This window comes from Oenanthe melanoleuca, chromosome 5 (genome assembly GCF_029582105.1).
Source record: "Oenanthe melanoleuca isolate GR-GAL-2019-014 chromosome 5, OMel1.0, whole genome shotgun sequence".
NCBI classification, from domain to species: Eukaryota; Metazoa; Chordata; class Aves; order Passeriformes; family Muscicapidae; genus Oenanthe; species Oenanthe melanoleuca.
In genome coordinates, this window is record NC_079339.1 from 45,129,382 (window position 1) to 45,156,719 (window position 27,338).

Here is a 27,338-nt window from a genome sequence, read left to right on the forward strand (position 1 = left end):
ATCAGTAGAGTCATTCCTACAGAAGTTTGACCATCAGTAAAGGTATCCTGTCCCTCTTGCCATGGGGAATTGGGGTCAAACTGCTGTTTTTCACTGAAGTTAATCCTTTTGTGGTAGAGGTCAGCTTAATAGAAAAAACTGCTGTACGTATCGATCTGTAGCAAGGTAAACTGAGCCTGCTGTGCCTTGGCTTGCTCCTGCTTTCATTCCTCCCTAAGTGCAGTGTGGGAGGAGTACAGTCTGGTGGTTAAAGCACAGGCAAGTGCTTCATTTATTTGTGAAACTTCTGCTACTAACAAAGAAATTAGTAGAATTGAACCAAGAAATATAACATGCAAGCCAATAACGCTGGCATGTTATTAAGTAAATGGGCACTCTGTGCACTGGAATGAAAAATAGCAGGTTCCTGAGTATCCAAAGTGTAACAGTAGGAGCAAGCCCATCATTCTGCATGTCAGCGCCTTTCAAGCACCACTCACTGCCTGTATTTATGTGTGATGATGTGAAAAGTGAAAACAGAATAAATACAACTACAGCATAGCCACAACTGACTACAGTCATACTGAGTAGGTAATTGGACAACAACTGGAGACAAAAACACTTAGACTCATTATTACAGTCCCTCTTGACTTTGGTGAAGATCTTAAAGCAGAAGTTCTTGTAGTGAATTTATTAGGTTTAAGTTAAGCTGTCTTGAACCTAACCATAAGTATCGTATGGTCAGGGAGTCAGGTACCATATTTTTCTCCTGCTAAAATACAGATACTCCAATAAGGATTTCCTAGACTTTGTGACATTCCTTGACATTTCGAGATTGTAATAGACAGGTGGTCAGACCATCATCTTATGATTAAAAATTGTGACCACCAAGAGTGTTTGAATTTGATTTCAACTTTACCTTGAGCTAAACTGATTCTGTCTGTGGAAGTGTGCATCTGCCATTTGGAAGTGATGGAAAGTTTTCTAGTTTCTTTTTTGCTGAGCTGTGAGCCAGGAGGGAAGCACAGTGGTATACTGAAGGGGACAGCTGAATGAGAACTGGTCATGTTACAAAACAATGAGTTTGTGTGCAGAGAAGGGTCAGTGTCCATGACTTGTTAGATGTGCAGGTTACAGTCCAGACACAGGAAGGTTAAAATTTTTCTAGATGGCATCTCTGTATTACATGATGTGTTTCAATTTTCCCTCTTTCTTGGAACTGTATGATACTTTGGTTTACAAAGTGACAAGAACCCAGGAATCTCATCTTCCTTGAGATTTATAGCCTACAGAGGGGAGGGGTATGCAAGGAAAAGAAGCTCAACTGATACTTTGGTTTAATGGCCTCAGTTATGCTTGGTCTCTGAATTGGGGGTTATTGGTCACTAGGCTCTGAGCCAAACAATACACAGACTTCAGCTGTCACCCAGAGTTAGCTGGCAGGAGGTTATTTGTGACTCAATTCAGAGGGGCAGTAATCGTGCCCAGCCTGCCATATCCTCTGGCATGTGCTGGCCAGGGCAGGGCTCGCACCCTTGCCATTAATCTCTGAGTGATTCCTTAGACTCACTGCTAACAGTGGTTTGATATGTGGGGCTTTGTTGCTGCCTTGCCTTTATTATGTCTTACTTCCAGGGATTTCAGCAGTGCCAAATCAGTTAAAGCCACTATGTACTGATTAGCTCTGTCTGCTCTGGAGTAGATTCCATGGGCTTTCCTTTATGGAATAGCTGTCATGCAAGACAGGCCCACCAACTAGACAATTCCAGGGCTTAAAAGAAAATGAAGTCACTTAACAGTGCCGAAGAACTGACAGGTGTCATGAGTACCCTTCCCCATTCTCTCAAAGAGCCCAGCTCTTTGGCTTGTTTTTCTCTCCCTTTCCTATGAGTGACACTTTCTCTACCTTCCTGTGGCATAATGGGCAGAGTTCAGTTCTTGATAGTCTCTCCTCACATGGAAGGCTGATTTATTTCAGTGCCCTTCATAGCACCAGCACTCTGCTCATGCCTATGTTAATTTTTGTATATATTTGCATCACCCACAATGCCTAGAGATGGCAGTGTTCTCAATGACTTAAAAGCCACTGTTTTTCTTGGCCTCTCCCTTATATTTTTTGGGTCAGTCTTATTTCTTTTCCTTTGGTTCCAGCCTGAAATTGGCCATGGTTGTATGTCACAATATAGATGTTATGCCAAAATATATAGAAAATATGAATTCTCTTCTTTGCCAATATAAATCAGCCAAATGGACCATACATTTTGCCAGACTCTATAGAAAGTGATAATGTGCTGGCACTGTTCTTTTGTCATGTCCCTAAAAGACCAGACCCATGACAGAGCTGCCACACAGAAACAGAAGAGCTGCCTGGAGTAAGATGTTGTGTGGAGTTTTGCATGCTCTGACCCCTTAATCTGCCAGTTCTCTGTCTCCCCATTTGACTAATTCAATGACATGAGAGAACTTTTCAAAGAAAATAAAGCTACTAGAAGACAACCACCAGCCCAGTTCAGGGCAGTCATTTCAGCATTTCTGCCTCTTAGTTGGGATGTTCTGCCCATTGGGGATGACAGGATGTGCTGAAACTCATCTTCATTTTTAACATCAGCAAAACCTTCTCTTCTTTCAACTGTAACTCATGGTTGCAGGTGCTCTGTGGTATAAGACCTCTCTGCAGTGTGAGAAGGATGGTCCACAGTATAGCAGTACAAGAGGTGTCAGGACAGCTGAAATGCAGACCCAGGTCCCCACAGCTTGATTAAGTCCCCTGCTCTCACTGACCTACATCCTCTGTGGGAATATAGTGCATAAATGCCCATTGGTCTGATTCTGCAGCCTTTGTCACATGTTGACAGTGCAACCTCAGACCTCTTTGCTCAATATTGCTTTCAGAACTGACTACTTCTCTGAGGAATCTCTAAATCCAAGCAATTGTCTGGAAACCCTTGAGGGGTCTAAGTTTTCAGGCAGAGACCTTTAGTATTTACTGAAAGTTGGGGTGTGAATGGTGTCTTCTCTTCGACATCTGCAAGTTTGAACATACAAACTCATAAGTCCATCTGGAAAATTTTCTTGTTTTCTTCTATGTATTAGCTCTACATCAGCAACATGCCACTACAGTGAGAATAAATCTGTTTGTATTAATGAAGCATTCAGATACTGAAAATAAAAGAAGTGCTTCAGCTAAACAGGGAGGGTCTAGGAGGAGATGGAGAGGAATGCACCATAAACTTGCAGGGTCTGAAATAATCCACAATCTACTGCTTGATCTGAGATGGTGTTGTTTGTTTTGGGTTTCCTTTTGGTTTTTTCCACAAAATAATATAATGTCTGCTTTTTTATAATATTTTGAGCTTGCTTTTATTTTTTAATTTTTTCCCTTTTTTTTTTGTTTGTTTTTGTTTTTGTTTTTGTTTTTGTTTTTGTAGAGTAAAATTCTTGTTTTCCATTCAGCTCCTTAAGTAAATGAAGCATTAACTTGTGAGCCAGTAAATTGTTAATTGTTAGTTGGATCAAAGGCATTAACTGGTTTTGTGGTACAACCAACATATCTGTAGGTAACACTGAATGGGAAGATTGTTTAAAAGTAGTACACAGAAGTCTAGGAAAGCTCTATGTGATTAGGAAATTAAGGGACTGAAACTCAGCAGGTGAAAAGGTAACATAACACATGGTCATCTGGTGGAAGATGAATAGAAGGCAGTGTAGCACTAGGCTGTTTCTGGCAATGTTACTAAGACTTCTCATTCCAGAACAGAGAGCAAATAGTACTTCAGTATGTTCTGTTAAGAATGGCTCCAGCCTACTGACATTAGGCATAAGTACTTTACTAGCAGAAAAATGTAGACAAGTTTATGGAAATCAGCATAGAGCAGCAGCAAGTTGGGGGCATTATTGAGGCTGACTTTGATCAAAAGAGTAAAGGGTAAGATGACAGTAGTTGGAACTGGAAATGACAGAAAAGTAGAAGTTTGTATGGTAGGTGGTACAAAAGAATGATTATTGCTGAATAGGGTATAATTTGCTGAAAGGAAGGAAAATTACTTTTAGACTGAATAGTAAAGTCCTTTATGGCACTGCAGTGTATCAGGTTATACCACAACACACTAGGTATGTTGTAGTGGAGGAATTGTACAAAATGTAACAGTAGAATAATTTAAAAGCTGCCTGGAATAATTTTTAGCAAGAAAGATTCTCACACAAGTTGGGAGTGCAATAGATATTGTTAGGTGTATGTTGCTGTACTTTTGAGTCCTTCGATATATTTCCAGCTTGCGGTGTGCACAGAGGCAGAAAAAAAGACAGTATGCTTTACCTAATTCTGCAGAGAAAAGCTCATAGCATGGGTAAGAGCCTCCTCTCATTAAACAACATTTATTGTAGTGTGGCTGAGCAATGCAAAGCTGCAATAGCTTAAATGGGTAGCCTGACATCCCCTCTGCGAAGGAGGAATCTTGGAGCAGTGCAGAGTGCGTTTGCCAGACTGCCACTCCTTAATCCTGGAGCAGGAACCAGGCCAGGGAGAGGAGATGTGATCTGAAAGCCATAGCATGCTGCTAATTTCCTGCTATTGCAAACCCTGTGGGGAATCCCAAACCCGGCATAGGCTGGAGCAGCCTTGGATCGTGCTCCTGTTCTTCAGAGGTAGACTGCAGCAATATATACAGCGCTCATTGCCAGCAAATCACTAAGCACTGCATCTGGAGCTTTATTTCAGGAGCAGACTGAAATTATTTTAATTAAAAGCAGGGCTGACTTTGTGATGGAATAGCCCAGATCTGTGCATTGACAGCTATCAGTTGATTTCATGCATTCATCCCAGAAGACTGTAGCCTGCCAGCTTTAGAAAGGAGGTGCTCTTCCCCACTAAATCACTGCTGTTTGAAGATACAGTTCTAGAAAACTGTATTATGTTTCTCAGATGGTACATTCCATTTTGGGACAAAAATTGTTCTCATTAATATTTTCAAGAGGTTTAACTAGTTATAGATGAAAAGTGGTATAAGAGCACTTTACAGGATTGCACATAAAACTTCAAACACTGTCCATTAATTTAATTGAAAGAATTAAAGAGTTTATGTCCATGTTCCTCAGGCAATAAGCCCAAATATAGATTTGAGTCTGGAGAACTATGGTGTGTCCCACACAGACTCGAGAATGCCTCTAAAGACAATAAGTGGCTGACAATTTGCAGTACATCCATTAATGGCCCAGCAGGTCACATGCATTCTGGAGCTGGTAAGTGGTGTGCATAATCTAAAGATATAAAATACTATCATATCTGCATACTATCTATCATATATAATACTATCATATTCTGCAAGCTGACATCTAGAAGCTTGGGACATGAAACTATTTCAGAAATACATGATCCATCCATGGTTCATTCCCTTTGACCTGGGGAGGGACATGAAATGCTAAACTAAGCACTGTCTGCAGTATCTGATTGGAGATGATTAAAAAGACTATGAATTGTAGAATGCTAATCATGCTAAGAATTTGCTAGGCCTGCTTCTGTCTTGGAGACTGTGCCTTCTAAAATGGAGCTGCTCCCTTGCATGACCTGAGACCTTGTGGCAATAAGGTGCTAATAAAAGAAAGTACTATGGTAAAGAAAAAAAATGTAAATTGACTTTCCACTACAGCAGGCCCACATGGTGGAAAATTCACTGGGATGTGCCTTGAGAGTAAAAGCAGGAGTTTGCTCCAGGAATAATCACAGAGATTAAATGTTCCTGCTGGTTGGGAACATTGTCTCTTCTGTTTATTTATTTACTTTTCTTTTTTTTTTTAATCACCTAAAGAGAACATGGGCTTTTTTTTTCTCAGGCGAGGCCACTTGGAAATTAACCATTTGGCTTGGGAATGCTCAGTGTGAACATGTGTCTTTCTGAGCTTTCAAGTATAATATGAGAGCTGATGGGACTGCCTGTGACACTGGTCATGTGGCCAGTCTGGCCAGCTTGTAGCACTTGACTTCTGGTATAAAGAAGGTAAACTTACCTTGAAGATCTGGGGAACAAATGTGCAGCTCTGTGTATGTGTGAGTAGTGCAGTCTGGTTCTGTGTTTGTTCAGCATCCAATGAAATAGTTCACTGACCTCAACAGTTGCTACTAAATTAAGCAGAGATTCATATTTTAGGCATTTTCTCTTAACTACCTCCAGGGGAGGATTCAAAGTTCAGTCAATTTCTGTTGCCTTCACAGGCACCCAATTCTCCCAATCATTCTGGTTTCCTGCCATAAAAAAGATCTGGGAACACTGAAGGACATGCAGCAAAGGACCACTGTGGTGGTTAGAGGGTGGCAGCACATGTCATACAAGGAGAGGTTGAAATAACTGGATTTAAGCTCCTTAAGAACATGAGGCTTATAAGGGAATTGTACTGCTTGCTGCCTTCCACTGTTTAATGTGAGTGTGCAGAGGAGATGAGGCCAGATCCATCTCAGTGATGCATGTGGACAGGAATGGGCAAAATTTGCAACATGGGAAACTCTCATTATCAGGAGAAATGCTATCAGAGTGAAGGTGGTCAAACACTGGAAAAGAGGTTCAAAAGCTTTGTAACTAAACGCTGTACCCTTGGAGAAGTTCAAACCTCAACTGGAAAAGGCCCTGAGTAGCCTGACTGAATTGTCCCTGCTTTGAGTGGAGGCTGGGACCAGATGACTTACAGAAGTCAACTTTAACATGCCTTGTGCCATGGCTCTGAAACTGCACTGCCTGAAGTGCAGTAGCCTTTACTGCTTCTAGCCTTTAATATACTGAAGGCACCCATAAAATGAAAGTGATATTCTCTATGTCACAAAGACTATGAGTTTTAGCACTGATATTAAAGTGCTGTAAGATCTTTGAATGGGGTGGGGTGCTTTTATATTTGTTTTGGAGGCTCTGTAGAGCTGACCACTTAAGTGTGACTCAAAACTCACATCACAACCCCATGGTCTGCAGTGAGAAGTCGTTTTCAAGAAGGGAGACCTTCAGATCTCTGCCCATGGCAGCAACTCCTGCCAACTGCTCCAGGAGCTGTCATGATTGACTAAAGAGAGTGTTATGCTTGGCATTAAGGGCATCAGGGACCTTATCAGGGGAGAAAATTGTTTTTCATATTTCATCTGAGTTTCAAATGTGTCCATGTGTCAGCATGCTTTATAACAATCTCAAAAATGCCACAAAGCCAAGGTAATTCTTGTATAAATGTTAGGACCTTTTGGGCTCTTTTATAAGCAAAGAACGGGTAGTGGAAGAAAGCCAGTGGAGAAGAAAAATATCTGCAAATTCTGGCTTCCAGACTCAGACAGCTGTGTCCTCATTACTCTTAATAGCAAAGAGCTATGAATGTTGGGCAACATTCCCCTCTGAGTGTATACATAGCAAGCCATCTATTTATTTATTTCAGTGGTGGTGATCATTGGAAAATGCCTATAAGCCCTGCTCAAATAACTGGCTTTAACTCAGATTTGGCATTCACTGCTTTATAATGCTTGAACCACATTTTCTTGCAATGTTCCAAAAATTGCCTCCAGCCAACTGGGTTGCAAATCGTCCTGGATAAATGAAAACTGTGTGGATATGGGAGGTTTACTTTGTTCCAATTAGTGTGTGATGTGGATGTCTACTGGCAGTTTTCCTGCTCTCCTTACTTTCAGTTCATGGCACCCTGGAAAAAGACGTATTTCATCTCAGAAGGCTTTCTCTCTCTCTCTCTCTCTCTCCCCCTATTCAGTTACCTTTAGGACCTAAATTAAGGCAGAAAATTTCAGGATTTGTGATACTCTGATATAGCAAGATCTCATAGGAGATGTGCTGAGCCTTCAGAGGCAGAAAGTTGTGTTTTGTTTAGTCCCAAGGACTGCCAGTTTTGAGCAGGACTATGACAGGTTCTAGATGGTTGCAAAACTCCCAGACAGGACAGGATGTGAGGCTGAAACAGCAGCAAAGAAAATTTCTAATAAAAGTTACCTTTGTAACATTTGCAGGAGTCCTGTTCCCCACCTGTCAATCAATAAATAAATTGAAATAAGAGCAGATCCTCTTCCTCTGTATTGATCCTGGCATGAAACAGAAGTATTGATCTCCAGGTCTTGACTGAATTTTCTCTCCATGAAACTGAAGTTTCATTTCCCTGAGAAACAGAAAAGAAATCCTAAATTTCTGGTAATTGTTTCCACTTCACTCTATCAGCTTCCAGATACACATTCTGCAAGCCAGACTATTTTCCCTGGTTTTAATGGCTATGTTGAGGGTATAAGGTACTAGCCTCTTGGAGAAAGTCAAAGTGCCCATTGTATGTGTGTTAGACTCACACAGTTTCAAGTGACATGAGGCAATCTACAGCCTTGCCACCTCTGGCTGGTGCCTCCTTGCATGCTTAAGCCCAGAAGTTTTGAATCCAGTCCACTGAAGGTGATGCTGGTGATTATGGCAGAAGCTTTTGTGAGAGATCAGTTAGTGACAAATCCCATATTACTATTCCAGTTTCCCATGATAGAGACCTCTTGTTGTCTTTTTTTCATATATATTGAAGAATTCAAGTTATCCTGTGAGAGTGACTACAGCATTCATATTGAATTATCTCTATGGGTATGTACATATTGCTCACCTAGAATCTCACTTGTATTTTCAGTTGTTTGCACAACATGCTTGATGTTGCACATCCAAAGTGGCTGCATTTTAATGGAGGAAGCAGCCCATCCAATAAAAGTTTCTGTTATAACCTGCAGGTGGATATTTGTATCCCTTTATTTTCACTGTGGCTTTAATTTCTGGATCCATTTGGATCCATTTCTTCTGCTGCATTAAAAGTCGGACCGTTCTCTTCTTTACTAGTTATTGTGGTTTATTCACAGTCCCAGACCTCTCTAGCCTGCCAAAACACTTGGAAAAGGAGCTCTTAATGACTCAGTTAAAATGTACGGTCAAGAAGTTCACTTATTAGAGGAAATGTAAACTGACCACCAATTGGCTAAACCAGCTGGCTGGACTATTTGTGCTTGAGATTTCTCAAAGCTCCCCAGGGAACAAAAGTGGGAATAGCATTCTCTGCTTTTAGTTCTCTCATGTTCTGTACTCTTAACAGAAAAGTCTTTGAAAAAAATTTTTGGAGGAGCAGCCATAGAAAACTGATATGTTTAAAAGCTTTATAAATAATGCTTTAAGCATGTATTTTTTTTATATATTTCTTCTTCTAGGGTCTTTTTTAACTAACCCATAGTATTGCAGAGAAAATATAAAATTCAGCCATAGAAAATTCACTTCTTCACTATTAATGGTTCTACTCCTCTTCTGTAAAATTTTATAAGCCTTCTCTAGAGATTCTTGCATGAGACTATTTCATATCATGCAGCAAACTGATGATTGTAAGGATCTTTTTTCTTATTTCCGAGTGTGCATTTCCTGGCTCTGACTGCACTTTTTTTGTTTCCATTGCAATAGAAAGTGCTACTTAGATAACCTCCCAGGAGCTGGGAGTATTCTCAATAAAAGTTCACTGGCTCATACCACCCTCCCCGCAGATCAGAGTGTAGCATGTGGTCAAACAAAATAGGCAATTTTGAGAAACCACAATGACACTTCATTTATTCAGCTGAAAAATATATTTCCTGATGATGAAGATAAAACCATGCTGAGCAAAAACTTCTTCATACCTCCTAATTCAGCAGGTTCAGTGTCATCAGTGGAATGATAATATGTCTACCTCTCTTCAGCTGGGTACTTGGGTCACTCTTGTTCTGCCATACTGCAGCTGTTTGACATAGAATAAGAGCAGCAGGGAAAGATTCTCAAATCACATGACTGATAATGCATTTCATGAGATGTGCAGAACCTGCAGTAGGAAATCATGAATCTAGAGAATACAGTTATGTTCCAGTCCATGGAGTTTCCATTTTTATGCAAAGCTCTTGGTTGAGATTAGTAACTTGCCTTGTTTTTGATCCCAGAGTCAGCATACTGACTGTGCATTTGTGTAAAAGCCCTCATGGAACACCAGGAATAGTCCACACAAGTGGCTATCATCTTGTACCAACAGGGAGCCCTGGGAATTGGTGGGAGTGAGGATCTGTGGTGATGTAGGGGATGCCAAGTGTTTGAATCACACACAGGTCTGTTCTGAGCAGAGAGGGATGAGGCTGCTGGCCCTTTAGTTCCCTTGCTATGCACGTCTTAAGAGCAAAGTCCTTCACAGTTTAGCTGTTGTTTTTCATCTTTGACTAACGTGAAAAGTGTGCTTGCTAAGGAGAGGCTCAGATAGCTGGCAGGAGACCTAGAACCTGTGACACATATTGAGCAATTTTCATACCAGGCAGAGGGAGCAGAATTATGGATTCATGCCTAATATTAGTATCCATTTCCAGACTGACCCTCTGTGTGAAAAAACCTACTTTAATCCTTGTGTAGCCAATAACCTAATGCATATGGGATGCAGATAAAAAATTAATTCAGCAATCAATGGCCAGTCCTCAGACAGTGAAATATGCAATTAAACAGGTGTTTGGGGAGTTGATCTTGGATTGTGTCCAAGCTCAGCGGGGTCAGTTGTCCTTGGAAAAAACACTGACCCCACACAGCAGCAGTCTGAATTTGGCTTCGGTCTGCACTTTAGGAATGTGGCATTGTTATTTCTTCCCTTTTCTTATCAAATGTAATTATCTTGAGAAAAAAAAAGTTTTGAGAAAACATGTGATTTCACTGAGTAAAAATCTACTACTGAGAAAATTATTTTTCAGTGGCCAAATAAGGAGTGGGGGAGAAGTTTGGGGAAAGTGCTCTGTTCCAAGTAATCTTGGAACTGATACCCATGTTACTGAGCTCGGATGTTTAGTCCTGGCCTGCAATTATGCCTATAAAATACAGACATCCAATCTTTGTATTATTTTAAAATGGAGCCCTGAGGGTTATAAATGACCGAGTGAGCTTTAGTGTTTGAGCAGACAGAGATTCTGGAATGAGCTCTCAGCTTTGAGCCTTTCTTCCAGAACATTGTATCTTAAGAGCCGAGCTCCTGGGGTTGTGACAGTAAAACAGTGGGACTAAAACACAGACAGAATAAAATAAAGATACAGGGCCCCAAAATCACCCACACCTCCTTGTAAAAGGGGGAAGAAGATTTTCCATGGCAAACGTTTTCCCATCTGCAAGACCTGTGCTCTCACAACTGTCAGATTAATCTTCAATATTACTGTGTTGAACCCCATGGTGCTAGTGGCTCTCAAATAATCATGATGGCAAAAACACACTCACTTTTGTCAATGGCTGATCAAAATAAGGAAACAGCCATAGCTACTACTGTGACCCACAGAAATTTGTAGCACGATTATCAGAATTCATTACTTAAGAAAGGAAGTCATGCATGCTAAATATGTTCCAAAGAGAACAAAATGTAACAGTCCATCTGTGAAACAGCACACATTGCCAAAAGCATATTGTCTTGGAAATCTGCTGTCCACATTGGCTTCCCCCTTCATCACAGAGTCCAAGCAGTTTCACTTCTAATTGTCATTGTCTCCAAGAGCGTGGTTCTAGCTCAGAGATGATAAGCCCACATCCATTCCATTGTCAGCCAGCTGGGAAAGTGCTGCCATGGAGGGAGTGGAATGGTCAGAGTGCCCTGAGCACAGACCATGCCTGTGGAGGAATAAGCACAGTCACAGATCCCACCACTTTCCACACTGGTGGGTGGACTGAAGGACAATAGCTCCCCTTGTTCCTGCTGGGGCAGGTGTAAATCATCTTCTTAACCTCCCTGGTTAACTTTCCACTCTGTGCATTTACTCTGTCATGTGGTATTTAATCACATGCTCATAAGTACCAAGATTTTTTTCCCCCTTTAAAAGTAGCTTTTTGCCAAGAAAATCTTTTCTGACCTCTAAGCTCTGAAGGGCTCTGAGAAGTCTCTGAACTGATGAGTTGATCTTAAGAACTTTGTTCCCTTCGGTATTCATTAATGCATAAAGTCCCATTTATGCGCAAACCTTTTTTTTTTTTTTTTTTTCTGAGCAGAAGAAAGGCAGTGTCCTTGCTTACAATTTTTGAATCACACATTCCAGAGGGCAGGAGCTCCTAGTTCCTAACACCTCTGCTTCTTCTGTTTTCTGCTGGTTTCTTCCCCTGGCTATCCACCTCTTAAAGTTACTTAGACTGCTGAAAAATCTACGATTTCCTGCATGACCACATCCTCTAACCTGCAGTTTAGTCCTCCTGAGGCTCTTTTATTCAACAAATTGTCTGTGGTAATAACTTGGATTCTTTTTTTACTTGGTTCATCCTTCATAAAGAAGCAATCATGCTGAGTGTACTGAAAGGAAGGTGCTTGGCATGCTCAACATATTTAAGCTGATGGCTTAACATCTCCTAGCACAAAAATGTTATTAACATTTTCTATGTTTTTCACATATTTCTGAAGTTACTTAAAGCATTAGAGGTACAATTTCTCTCACTAAAAATCAGATTTATTGATTAAGGTACAATTTTTTTTAAAAAATGCATACACATACTTTTAAATATTTGCAATGAAAAAATCATTTGGAAGAACTTTGCAAATTTCTATTCCCATTTTCAGTATTCACTCGCCCAGTTAGATTTCCTAATGGCCTAGGAAATGGAAAATGAGATAAGGCAAACAAAAAATCTCAGGTATGATGGTTATGGATATAGATAAAAATAACTAAACATTGAAAGGTGTTAAATTATTTAGTGAAGACACTTTAAGACACTGCTTTGACCACATAATCTGCATTTTTGTGACCCAGGACACAGAATCTTACCCATCAAATGGTGCTTTAAAAACAGTTTTTTTCTACAGCTTGTTTGAAAGAATAAATACTGTTGAGGTATAAGGCCCTAAACTACAGAAACAATCTTTAGCATCCTAATTTTTTTCATATGTAATTTCACAGCAATACTCACAGTCCTATCTGTAAGGGTAGGAAGAGGTGTGAAAGCCAGATAATTCTTTTAATTTGCCATTGACTACATCAAGAATTCTCTTTCTACTTCAGTAACTACTGGAAACTTTGAGGTTCCATGCACCATCTACCATGTGCTTTATATTTTTAGATGCTTAATCAGAAGCACTAAAGCATGTGTTTTATTTTTATTTTGAATTTGTCTTCTAAACCTGAACAATATCTTCTAAACCTGAATAATATCTCATGTCTTTTGCTTTAGCTTTAGTGACCATCTCCAGATAAGAACATAGTTTCCATGAGGATGCTTGCACATCACAGGCAGATATACCTTTAACCTTTTCTTAAATAGACTACTAAATGGAGCATTATCTTGCTCTAAGATAATTTTTTTTTTGGCTTGGAATAACTCTTTGAAATCTCTTGTTATCTCTTTGCAATATCAGTTTTTGAAGTGTTGACACCAGAAATATATTTCAGTAATTATTGCACTAATGCAATGTACAGTGGTAAGAACAATTTCCTGTGTCTATTCAGTGTTTTCATGGTTATGCTTGTCTTTTAAGCAACATGATGTCAGGAAAAGTCCATGTTCAAGTGATTATCTGCAATAACCCCAGAATTATTTTCTGGACCAACATTTTTTACTCTTGATATATGACTGTGCATTTATCTGTCTTGAAAACCACTTTCAAATGTGCACACCATACCTAGCAAAATACTTTCATATAAGACCTCATTAGACATTTTAACTCCACCAGCTTGTGGTCCTCTGCATTTTATCACAAATGTGGAAACCAGTGGACCAAAACCAGATCCAATTCCACATTTATGATTCTCTCCTGAAATTACTGAACTCCTAGTCTTAGTCTCTTTGGTTTGGGAAGTACTGAATATGTCTGGTCTTAATTCAAGGGATTAGAGTGTTGGTTTTCTTTTTATGCTGTGATTTCTTGCAATATTATAGATATAAGTAAGAGTGGTCTCAGCCCTGCATTCTGGGTGGACATAAGTCAGTATCATAAAAATATCTTCTGATAAGAATTAGATGGTACATCTCCCTGGTGAGATGTAGTGTTGTGCTGCAGTTTTCAATATTAATATGTTGTCCCCTTTTTTTGTGTATCTATGGCTTTTAAATTATTTATTTTTTCTTTAATTTATGAGCTGTGAATTAAAAATGTCATTCATTGTTCTATGATGTGGCTAAATTCTAAGGAGTCCACTAATATCCATTAATATTAGCTTTTGCAGATAATAAAACACGAAGCCCATAATTTGCATGCTAAACACAATTAGTTCATGTATTTATTTTGACATTGTAAATTATATCTATCCAGTCACCAGGCATCCTGCCATCCATTAAAAATACAATCTGTACCAATAAAAACAAAGCATCAGCACATCACATCCTACAAAAGGCAGGCAGCCAGCCAGTAATAAAAAAAAAATTTCTCCACCCTTGCAATCCCCAAATGAAATCCCATTGCCCCAGTCACCTCACCTCTTGTCAAAATGTCAAGTAAAGACAACATCACACCCCAGAACTGCTAAACCAAACCACCACAGTCATAATTTTTTTAAGGCAAACACACTGATCTAAGGGAGAGGGATGTGGTTAATTTTAGAGTGTTCAGGCTTCATCTCTCACAGCACTTGTATCCTTACAAACGGATATGGAGATGCCATCTAGCTATTCCCTCATTCTGTCAGTGTCCCAGAGATCTTTAAAACTCATGGCTTGGAGCCATGAGGCTCTGTTCATTGTAGGTGGTGTTTCTTAGGAGGCAGAGAGCAGTGGTCTGGATGGGCCATGTGGTTGCTCTCAGTACTCTTCTGGGAAGTAACAAAGTGAATCGTTCCCACTTCAACTCAGATTTTAATTTGTCTGGAGTCCTGCCCGAACTTCTGCCTTTGGTATTAGCTATGGGAGCTGTAATGTGAAGAGAGCAACTGGAAAGATGGATAAAAGAAGTGAGCACAACAACTGGAAGGATGGGTGAGAGAATATAGATGACCATTAATTTAACAGCACACAGCAGGATAATCAAGAGCTGAAACAACTAGAGCCAGCTTTGGCCAAGCATTCCTTGGCAAGAAAAGTTTTGAACAGTGATCCATCTATCTTGCCTTGGTTTCTCTAGTGTGCTTACACAGTGCTGAACAACTGCCCTCTCAAAGGAGTCATCCAGAATCACTAGTCATTTGGGAAAATCTGAACTTGTTCAAAATTATTGGGTAGGACAACCTTTAACATCCTTGCTTTTTTCATATGTAATTTCACAGCAACACTCACAGTCCTGTCTGTAAAGGTAAGAAGAGGTGTGAAACCTAGATAATTCTTATAATTCGTCATGACCACATCAATATTTCTCTTTCTGCTTCAGTAACTACTGGAATCTTTGAAGTTCCATGCAACAATAGCGTAGAACAGCAAAATCCTGAGTACCATAGAACTTAGCTGAAAGAAACTTTGATGCTTCCAAGGTCCTCTAGTAGAACCAATAATGCTTTCAGAATGATGGTTAGTCTTTTATTTTGCATCTCATCAGCCAATGTAGTCTGCATAAAATTTCTGAAAAATTGGTATCTTGAAACGTTCATATAATAGGGGCAGATTGTACATGAGAGATTACAAGACAGAATGGTCTGTGACCTGCTCCTGTTTCTATTTTTTTAAATGGTCACAGGCCTGTCCTTTAATTCCTTTATCTTGAATTTCCTCATTAAAGTCCAGGTACACTGGTACTTATCACCAAGTGGGATACTGCAGGGTTTTGTAGTCCAGTTTGATTTGTATTAGGGTTGGAAGGCATCAACTCACTCTGAACAGGTTGTGCACGGAAGAGGGAAAGCCCTGTCCTGAACAGTTTTAGGTGGTAAACAGTGAGGGAGACTGGACTATGGCAGAGATAATGGATTTTTATTGATTTTCTAATCCTTGCTTTTCAAATAGGAAGCAGGGTGATGGAAGACGAAAAAACAAGGAAGAGCTCCCAAAAGATAAATTGTCAGCTCATGAGCTACAGTGTGGTCAGTGTATCTGTGCTGGCTCCTTGTCCTGCACAGTAACCACCAGGTATTTAGTCTGTCTTCACTGAAGACAGATCTAATTTGTATTTCCTTCCCAATCCACCTCATGGCAATTCTTCTTTGTTGCCACATACTGAGTCATCTAGCCAAAATCACATGAGGTATCCCTTAGCTATTATTAAAGACTAGACTTGTTGTTTGGATGCAGGTAAGATTTTCTAGGGATCTTGGTGATGAAAGATAGTAAAAGCAGGTTTGATATAATGAAAATCATCCTTGGATTATCAATGTTGGGTGACAGCATCTGATGCTTTCATGGCACTGATGCTGAGATCATCAAACATCACAATTTGTTAACATCTTGAACGGAGGGCAGTGGGGTTTCTAGGGTCTCTTGCTATCATGCTCCCCTTTAATAACTCTTCTGCTCTCCAGCTGATTAGACTTTACTCTGGGGCTCAGGTGACAACTCACTGCAGTATTTCTGTCCATGGTGAAGACTGTGACAAAAGTTGTACTGTGTCAGACATGCTCTTCCAAACTTCAGAAAAACACACCTCAGGGATTTCTTAGCCACGTGCTATCCTTGCATTGAGTAGGTCTTACAGTTTTTTGTTCTCTGAATTTGTCTTATCTGCTTTGAACCTACTATTGAAAATCTATATTCGTGTACAAGTGGCATCACAGCATTGCTTGAGTATTGTGTATGACCCATCACAGAGGCAGATAGAGTACAAATGGGCTTTGAAGTCCCAGATCATGAAGTCACCTAAGATTTATGCTTGAATGTGACAGAAATAAGTTGTGCAACCACAGAAAGAACTTACTCGCCTTATTGACGGATTGATGTGTTCCACTTGCAACCTCTTGCAATTTTCCATTCAAACAAAAATGTCCTGGAAATATTTTGATATAACTTCTATGCCTATCCATTATAGGCAATCCCTTGAAGTTCAATGGCTTTTCTCCCCAGTGGAAATAATCTGAGTTTCTCTGGAGCTTTTCTTCTTTTCCCTGCCAAATGAATAGTTTTGACTTTACCAGCCACATCTGCTCTCACTGTATGCTGCACAAGTGTAAATGGGCTGGGCAAGACACCCTATGTCTCCCAGGTCTGATATCCTTCAAGAAGATACCTAATGTCTGGCCAATTGTTGCACCAATATTTTTTTCAATGTGCAAATATCTGCTCTCACTTAGTGAGCCCATATAATGTGGATAATCTGGGGCAGACAGCCTGGGATTATACTACCTGTTTCAACTGTGAAGGCTGCTTGCCAAAAATACTTTATTTGATTGTATTGGCTGGGTCAGTCAGAGTTTAATGGCACCTCATGGTAAGGGGCAATCTTAGAGAATGCCAGATATGAAATACAGAACTAGATGTGCCCACTCAGGTCCAACCAAAAAGATTTACTGCTACCAGTAAAGGTGTTTTTACCTGTTGGTTGCATAAATCTTCTTCAGTGAAGTCACCAAGGTACTATTCAGTGCAAAATGTGAGAAGTCAAGGTGTTCTGCATAGACAACTTCAGGGCCATCAGGTTTTCTGGCAGAAAATCCAAAGGGGGCCTCCACTGTAAAAAATGTTGCATTCAAATGGAAATATGCTTCCAATACCACCACAAAAGGTGAAGACTGGGACTAAGTAAACAAATCTGCTTGTTATAAAGCAAATGGAAGAGGATCAACATCTTACTTCTCTGGAGTGGAGCTCAAACAACTGCCACAAGGATGACTTGGGAACAAAACCAATCCCATTGCCACCCATTGCTTTAAGTGAAATACATTGTACACCTGCAAGAAACATGCACCACAGAAGAGTGGAGGGTCTGTCATCTTCAAACAATCTTGCTACCATATGTGGCGAGACCATGGCTCTCATTTTGTTTTCACTTCACCTATTAATATTACTGGAAGCAGGGAATGTGGAAAATTAAAATCTCCTTTTTAAGCTTAGTGCAGATTAAAAAAAGCAGAATTGGCCAGATCCCAAGGTACCACTCCTAAAACAATAAGCAGGCATGACAAATAAAAAGCTTTTCCATTTAGAAAACATTAATGTCATTGTTATTAAATTTATGGTTAGATAAAATCTCTGTTTAGATACTACCAATTATGTGTGATATGTTATGAAAGGAGGATCCAGATTTTTAGCCCAATCACAGAAGCAATAGCTGAACTGAACAACATATTTATGGACTTATATAGTCTAGACTTGTTATCTTACCCTTTTCCCACTTCCCCCACCACTTTGTCAACCTTCATCTGTCCAATAAATACATGGGAACCAATTTCTGACAGAGTGAATTACCTCTAATTGTGCCCCTCTTGTTATCTTACCAGCTTTGACTCACCATAAATTGCTCCGCTACAGATGTTGGCAAGCTAAGAACTCTAGACTCTCTCCATATGTATAATATGTAGGTATTTATTTATATATCTGAACATGTTAGATATACTCCTGTGGTAGACTGGATCAGTTATTTCATGACTGCTAGGATTGTACAGCTGACTGGCTGTGCTTGCTGCCTTGGGGGCAGATACAGCTGCAATTCCTGCCCTTTGTTGCCTGCTCCAGCCCAGGGCATTGGTGAGATACTTTCACTCATGACCTAACAGAGTCTGGGTTAATAAGAATCAGGGAGGATCAAGGGAGTAGCATTGCTAGGATGACATAGTGCTTCAGCAAAGGCCAGTGCACAGTATGCTGGAATAAAAAATAGTTTAGGTATCAATAAATAAAACATAGAAATTTAGGTTGGCTGGGAAAATGACTCAATTTATCTTTTGGCATTTCCATTTCTGACATCTAGAGGCAAACCTGATGCCTGAAACATCAGGGAAGATACTGAGCAAGGCGTGATTTAAAATGAACTTCTGACTCTGAAAGGCATTTTTAATCAGTTAGGCTCCATGGTTCTGGCTTATATAAATGTAGGAATGCTATTCACCTCCTTTGCAAAAAAACCAACAAACCAAAAACCCCCCCAAAAACCAAAAAACAACAAAAAAACAAGCCCACAACAAAAACACCCTAAGGGATTGTAATCAAAAAACCCCAAATACATTAAACCAAATAAAGATGGGGGGTGGGGGTGGGAAATTAAAAGAAAATAATATTATTGTCAGGAAATTGATTCCAGGGAAGTATACATTTTTTGGTCAGGTAAAGGTTGATTTTTAGTTGAACTTTCTGTCAGAAAAATTACAGTGAGATGGTTTGCATTGGTGGGGGTAGGAAGTAATTTTTTTAATGTCTCTGAGTTGTGTTTGTACATCTCTCAAACTCCCCTTCATCTTTTACTTTTCAGTGGGGTTGCACAACCCTTTCAGCAGCCTCTCCCTAGGACTGAACACTGCCCTGTAGCATGGAAATTCCAGCTCAGTGACATAGCAAATGTGGAAGTAACAAAAAGTTTGAGATGAGAGACTTTCCTTGAGGAGAAAAACTGAAACACTGGATCACCTGCAAAACTGAGAGATTTGATATGCATCCTCAGTTCTCACTGCCCTCAGACATTTATTACTGTGAATTTTCCTTCAGGCTGTGGTCATTCTCTCTACTCCTCCAAACTCTGATTCTATGCACAGAGGGAGTGTACACACTGAACAGTATGAAAAGTCTTTTGTTGTTGCTATTTCTAACATTTTCCTTCTGTATTTCTGTGTTGCAGATATAGATGAATGCGCTTCAGATTCTCACCAGTGTAACCCCACCCAGATCTGCATAAATACTGAAGGGGGCTATACCTGTTCCTGCACTGAAGGCTACTGGCTGTTAGAAGGCCAGTGTTTAGGTAAAATCCTCATGTGATTTATGGTATCTGAGTATCTGTGAATGTGTACCTGTGACTCCCTGAAATAATGTAACTAAGAACTTTTGTCAAGTACACGGTTAAACCTTCTGCTATGTGGAAACTGTCTTTTGTCTCTGTAAGTGCCAATGAGATGTTTGGCAGAGAGATTCCTCACGGGACAAAACTGGAGATGTAAATGCCATATGACTAGCATCATAATAGTGTAATAACTGGGCTTTTTCACATTCCCAGTCTGAAGGACTCCCTTTCACGTAAGACCAATTGCAAGCATGTATGCATAAAGATTTTTGCCCAAACAGACCTGTGCTTTCCCTACTGTAACAGTGTGGACCTGAAGGGATCTGTATTTGGTACCAAGAAATAGGACCAACAGTAAATCTTTAGTCAACCAATCCTTTTGTTTGGGGGTGAGAAAAAAAATTACCTCTGAACCAGTTGCCGTTTCATGATCTTCCGTGCAGTTTTATTTCAATTTTTTTATTTTCCTTGCAGCAATGTCCTGTCCATCCTTTTAGCTCAGTCCTGTTGAAAAAACATCACCCAACAAACTGCACAGGAAAACAAACTTTTCATCTCTCCTCTCCTCCAGCCCTTTCCCCTCACTTAACATGCTCATGGGATGATGATGCTGAAGTTAATTTTAGGTACACAGGTAGGACCTAGGAATCAACATACAACTTTTTTCAAGAAAACTTGCCCATTATTAGATTTTTCCCTGCAGTGAAGGCTGTTTGGTGCCAGCTCTGCAGAGCTGGACCATCCCGTCACACCTCCACTGGAAGGAGAATGGGCTTTCCCTGCCCATTCCTCCCTGGACCATCTCCAGTTACTTTCCAGCTTTCTCCTCCCAAGTACCAATTTGGTGAAGGACTCATTCATGGCTGCTTTCCTGCCTGCTGCAAACAGCTGCTGTGTAATTCACCTGGCAGGCATCAGGCTGAGTCCTGTCCAAGCTGGAGTCTGTGCAGCCAGAGCCACTTCAGGGAGCCACTGTCCTGTAGTTCCCCTGGGATAAGAAGTCTCCAAGGCTCCTGCTCCTTAATCTATGATAAATCAACTTCTCCTGGGGAAAAATAGCTTGTGCTGGGGAGTGTACAGGCATATGTGATAGGGTGGGGATGAGGGAGGGAAGGAAGGCAGATTCTGCTCTGCATCACCTGCTCTGTTACTCGTTTACTTCTCCAGTTACAGGCCAAATGAAAGGGTTGTGTGCAGCATTCAGGATTTGAACACAGATCTAAAATTCTCTTCTGCTTGATGGTTACAGCAGAGAACTGAAATGGCTGAATTGATGAATTGATTTGAGTACCTGATTATGCTATTTAAAATAGGGAATAACATCCCAGTATTGCCTTATTTAAGTAATCAATTGCTAGGCAATGTGAAAAAGGAAACGCAAATTGTGTTTAGAATTGCTATATTTACCCCTAAATATCAGTTTTCCATACTTTATACTGGCTTTGGAGAAGTGATTTTTGCTGCCATAAAGCAGTAAAGGAATATTTACTGTAATCAGAGGGCCAATTTGAGGGTTAGAAACAGATTTTTTTGGTGCACTGTTTGTAGTGCAGTGGAATTCAGTGGAATTACCAATTGCTGTTAGTAAATCACCATTACAAAACCTGCACTTCTAGCTGTTGCAATTATCCTGTGAAGTTTACACAGAGGAGCCAGCACAGCAGTGTCCCCATGACCCACTCACAAGAAGCAGTCCTGTAGGAGTCCTTATCCTCCAAATGTAGCACTCTTGAGATAACAGTGCAGCAAAAGACAAAACATGTACTTAATGTAATGTATTGTGTCAGTGCAATGAGGAATTAATTTACTTAAAACCCACGTTATTTTTGCAGGATTTGGTGAAGCCTGCTGCTGGTGTACTCACCACCACTGGCTTGGCCTTTAGGTTATCTTGCTGGCTGAATATAATATACTGGGTTTCTATGGCATAAAGTTAGCTTCAAAGCTTTAAAGCAGACATTTTAAAAAATCTCCATAAATCAAAAGCCAGTTGATACCAAAGGAAATGTTAAGGCTTTGAGAGGACAACTATTCCAGCTGTTTCATTTTAGTTTTTAGTTCTGAGGCAAAAATCTTTAAGCACTTACCATCTTATATATCTTATATAACATTTTCCTGTGCTCATACCATGCAATGCTAATACTGCAATTCCACCCAAACTGCTATTTTGGCATTAAATTAACTGTTTATACAGTCTGTAATTTGTCAGTTAAAAATTCATGTAAAAAGAGAATGTGACTATCTGAAAAAAAATCTTCCACAAATATCCTCACCAAAAAAAGAAGCCTGTAGTAACAAACACTACTGTTCCAGTGATCAGCTTTTGTATATGTGGAAGCATAGAAGGTTTCTATTTTGATTCTGCCAAAATGTCACTGCAATGTTGGCTGTGGTTGTGCTGGCAGCCTGTGCTGCCAGGTATCCTTTGAGGGAGCTGCTTAAAGGAGCAAACTGGGCTGCCTGATTTAAACTGAAGATTTCAGCAATGGCAATCAACTCATCAGACACACTGTGAATGTCAGATGTGGATAAAACCACATTACCACATTCTAGTGGGGAGAGGTATATTTTACTATAACTCCATGTCTGAAGGCCTGGAAGTCTGGCTGTTAGGTCCATGACCAGTGTGCTGGGTTATTTCTGCGTTATCAGTACTGCTGGCTCGGTGTGCTGGCTGCTTTGTATCTCATGTGGAAATGCAGACCCCGCCACTTTCCATCCTTCCCTCCCACAGATATAGATGAATGTCGCTATGGCTACTGCCAGCAGCTGTGTGCCAACGTGCCCGGCTCCTACTCCTGCACGTGCAACCCAGGCTTTACCCTCAACGACGACGGGAGATCGTGCCAAGGTACGTGCGCGGTAAACCATGGCTGAAACCTCGGCCACACCCTTCAAACTTGCTTGCTTTTTAGAACACAAGCAACCTTCCCAGCATTGCTTTTCAACAGGGGTTTGTCAGACAGGTAATTTTGTAGTAGGAGGCATTCGAGTGCAGCATGACCAGTGTGTCAGGAGAAATATGCACAGAGGCCCACTCTGTAATTCCACTCAATTCAGTGGAATCACCAAATTCAGGCTCTGAATTTATTATTAAAATCTGAGATTGTGTGACCCAGCTGAAACAAGAAACCTTTGTCTAAATCAGAGTCTCTCAAGATCCAGACTATAATCCTAAGCATTAGACCATCTTTTGCTGTGATGTGCTACCTCAAAGTCAACACAACCTCTTCACAGTCTCCCTAGCAAAGCAGGGAGCATCTTCCCACATGCTGCAGGACAAGGTCTTTGCTAATGATGCCCAGAAGTTATTAATGTCCTACAAGGAAAAAAATATTGCTTTTGCCTTAGCCTGAGGTTTCCATAAGGACCCCTCATCACTCTATTATCTTTCTCACTGGTGAGACCACATCTTGAATACTGTGTCAAATTCTGGGGCCCTCAGTTTAGGAAGGACGTTGATATGCTAGAACGTGTCCAGAGGAGGGCAACAAAGCTGGTGAAGGGCTTGGAACACAAGCCTTATGAGGAATATTTGAAGGAGCTGGGGTTGTTTAGCCTGGAAAAGAGGAGACTTAGAGGTGACCTTATTGCTCTCTACAACTTCCTGAGGGGAGGCTGTAGACAGGTGGGGGTCAGTTACTTCCACCGGGCAGCAACTGACAGAACCCGAGGACACAGTCTCAAGCTACGTCAGGGAAGGTATAGATTGGATGTTAGGAAAAAAATTTTCACCTAAAGAATAATAAAGCACTGGAATGCTCTTCCCAGAGAGGTGGTGGAATCATCATCTCTGGAAGTGTTCAAGAAAAGGCTGCACATGGCACTTAGTGCCATGTTATAGTCTAGACTCTGAGTTGAGGTGTTAGGACATAGGTTGGACTCGATGATCTTGGACGTCTCTTCCAACCTCAGTATTCTGTGATTCTGTGATTCTCAGGAAAGTCCTGCTGCATTTTTTCTTAGGTCTGTTATGGCAATGTTGGTTCAATGATTTTCAAATTGCTGGATAAGGACAGAAACATTTGCAATAAAAATGTCATCCCCACCTTCCATGTTATTTTTTTTATTGAAGATATTCCCAAAATGCTTCACTTCCATACATGTTGTGTTTCCAACATGCTATTCCCAGGCATCAACCCTAATCCAAATAAACAACACTGACTTGGTTATATTTTTGCAGAACAAATCATTCTGACTGTGTAGCTAATCTCTTTGAAATGCTCTGCAGTAAAAAAAAATGAAAATGGAGTTTGGGGAGAAGTCACTGATGAATTTGGCATTGGTTTCCCATAGATGTGAATGAATGTACAAGTGAAAACCCTTGCACTCAGACCTGCGTCAACACCTACGGCTCTTTTCTGTGCCGCTGTGAACCTGGCTATGAACTGGAAGCTGATGGAGTTAACTGCAGTGGTAAATGTCTTATTTACTCTTTGGGTTTCTTTAATTCTATTACATTTACTTTTTCAAAGGTATTGTTTCGTAAATACTTTTTCAAAAGTTTTTTGCCTTGGTCCATGGCAGCATCAGGATAGCTGCAACTCATATGATCATCTTTCCAGCTAAAGCACTCAGCAAATACCCAGAAAAACTAGGTGGAGGAGGGCCATAAATTGTTTTAAAGAAATACTTTATACATTCAAAAGCTCCAAGGTAACAGCAAAACATAGGAAAGCACTTTGTAATGCTGAACAGGAAGCTTTATTAGAGCAAGTAGAGATAGTCCTAGAACATTCTTCCGTGATTAAAGAAATACTTTATATAAAGCACTTTTCCATTTGTCTGTTGAATGCATGTATTTCTCTTGCTCTTAACGACTGCTCTCTTCTGCCTGAAATTTTCCCCAGTTTCCCCTGTATGGATCTGGCTACACTTTAGAAACAATATATGATTTCTTAGTACAGTTATTGCTGACCTGTTCAACACACAGCAGAATAAATTGTGCTTTTGTTGCTGTAATTTTTCCTCACTGGTTTTTCTTTTTATTTTATTATTTTATTTTAATTGAAGACAAAACTTATTTCTTTGTTATTATTCCATTAGCCTGATAAAATTAGAGAATTCAGCCAATATTTCTTGGAAGGAAAAATGCACTGGAAAATACTTGAGTTTTAATTTGCAGTAAACAGATGTAACATGCTGTTTCTGAGAGAGAAGATGTGAGATGCAGTGTTTCCTGAGATATTTTTCCTGCAAATCTCCTTTTCATAAGGGAAGGAACAAATATTAAATACCCAAAGGGTCTTAAGAATTAAACATTTAGATTGCAATACCTAACTTAGTGTTCTGATTTCTGATGGATTTTCTTCTTCTGAGTTGGACTCCTGAATGTTTTTTATGTGTTCACCTCTTGAGCTACCAGGGGATCTGAACCAGATAAGTTCATTGCAATGAGTAATAAGGGGGTGCTTGAGCCTCATCCATGTCTGAGAGCTAAGCCAGCAAAAGGCTCTTTCCATCATCCAGATACAGAGCAGAAAATCTTTTCCTGACAATCTTGTGCAAGAAAATGTTTGACAAAGCAGGTCAAGTTTCTCTGGATGAGCTTCTTCCGCTTCCCAGCAATCAATAGACGACCCTCTCATGAGACACCCAGGATTCAGATTTACTTCAACAGGAGCAGGGTTATTCCATGGCCTAGAAGCCAACTTACCTTGAACCTGGGAGGCATTCTTGCCCCAATTCAAGTAGAGAGGCAGATTTCAACCTGGCTTCCCCAATATCGTTATTTTCTAATCACAGTGGTCTTCCAAGTGCATTAGATGTGCTCTGAAATGACAACCATCCTGTTGTCTGCACATAGCCAGCAGAATGCCAGGAGTGTTTAGGAGCACTGTGGGCTCAACAGCAGAAATGTAGGACCCTCAGGGCTCTAAGTCCCTCAGCACCTGACAGCAGCCAAGCACCAGCTATACAAACCCAATATGCTGGAGGTCTTGGCCAGCATGCCAGAAGGTGGCTGATATCTCAGTCACTTTATGGAGTCAGCCCTCAGTCCATGTATTTAAAAGAAGGTGTTTATTTCAGTGAACTCACAGGGGAAACTCACACAGTAACAGGACTATGTAGGTGTAGAGTTCCTTTCATCTCCCTTTTAAAAATCTGATTTCAGCCCTAAAGCCACTTGGATATATTTGGACTTCAAATACTTTCCAATCCAGCTGCACAAAACACCAGAAGTGGATAAATGGACTGAGCCCAATTTAGAAGAAAGGGAAATTCAGTCTGAAGAGTAAAAGTGATTTGCCTGGGAGAGTCAACATGTCAGAGCTGGGAATAAGAACTTGGGAGTTCCTGGCCGGGGCTCTGGCCTTTGTTTCTTTCTTCCCCTGAACAGGGAAATAAGGAAATGATTAGTGGCAGCCTCCCTGGGCCGTGTGCCTTTGCATGTGTTTTCCCCTCAGTCAGCCATGCCTCCATGGGCAGCTCTCAAGTTCGTCTTTCTCATTCAAGCACAGTTCTGCAGAACACAATGACTGGTCAATTCATGGGTGCAAGGGGTAAAAAGCACAGTTTCTGCTTTCAGTCAGGTATTTGACACACTGCCTAGCTTCCTGGGTATCTGGGAGAGGGCTGGGCCTTCCAGTATGCCTGACCCAGGCTGGGATGTGCTCTTCTTGTCTTGCTGGAATGAGTTGGAAGTAACTGACTGGAGGCTAAGAAACATAAAACAGACAGGGCTGGCTGCAGGAGTTCTGCTGGAACTCATGTGGCCCTGGGAAAATGAAGCTTGCTATCCAAAAAAAAGAAAAAAAAGAAAAAAAAAAGAAAGCTACTGCCAAGTCTTTCCTTTTAAATTACAGTTGCAGCTTTGTTGTCAGAGTATATCTCTGACGTAAAACAGAAATGAAAACATGGCCAGCTGGTGACAGGTATTAGAAAAGAAAAATAAATAAATAAAAGCCATTCATTGTGTTCAACAGCAGCTTTGGTTTCCTCAGGAAAAAAGTGTTTCTTGAAGAACTTGTTGTATAGCATTTTGTCAGGTTGCTGCAGAGCCCTAGGGAGCTGGAGAGTGCCAGCCTCCAGCTGAGGTCATGGGCAAGCAGTCTGGATGGCCACCTGCCTGCAGGACTGCTCTTTTGGCAGCAGAGCCAGGGACACTAAACTTTGTTTTGCCACTGCAGACATGGATGAATGCAGCTTCTCAGAGTTCCTCTGCCAGCACGAGTGTGTGAACGGGCCTGGCTCTTACTACTGCACCTGTCCCTCGGGATACAACCTGCTTGACGACAGTAGGAGCTGCCAAGGTAACATTCCTGCACTGATTAAAACCCCCAGGGACCAGAAAATGGATCCTGTGTCTAGGAAGAGGTTTTCAAGAGTTGGGACGCTTGGTCTTGCCATTGCACAGTGAAATACTCGTAGGGGCCTCTTAGCAATTCTGGTAAGAATGTCATCACGTGAATATTCCTGATGAGGTGAATTGGTGTGTTCTTTTAAGTAAGACTTTATTGGCCAGGAAACAGCTACACAGGAACGACCTCAAATGCTCCCCCCTCTGCTGCACATCTCTTTTCCCATTCTCTAAAGCTGCAGAGTTTGAGCAGCCAGTTCCTTTCCATTTTTTTTTTTTT

At 40.6% G+C, this 27,338-nt stretch overlaps 1 protein-coding gene across 2 annotated transcripts in view; it reads left to right on the forward strand.

Moving 5' to 3' along the window:
• FBLN5 (fibulin 5) overlaps positions 1–27,338 on the forward strand; it is a 49,978-nt gene that overhangs the window by 11,917 nt on the left and 10,723 nt on the right. For both annotated transcript variants that reach the window (XM_056493519.1, XM_056493518.1), the window contains exons 5-8: positions 19,597–19,719; positions 22,493–22,609; positions 24,055–24,174; positions 26,889–27,011. In XM_056493519.1, coding sequence (XP_056349494.1) covers positions 19,597–19,719; positions 22,493–22,609; positions 24,055–24,174; positions 26,889–27,011 — 483 coding nt within the window. The remainder of the gene's footprint in view (positions 1–19,596; positions 19,720–22,492; positions 22,610–24,054; positions 24,175–26,888; positions 27,012–27,338) is intronic.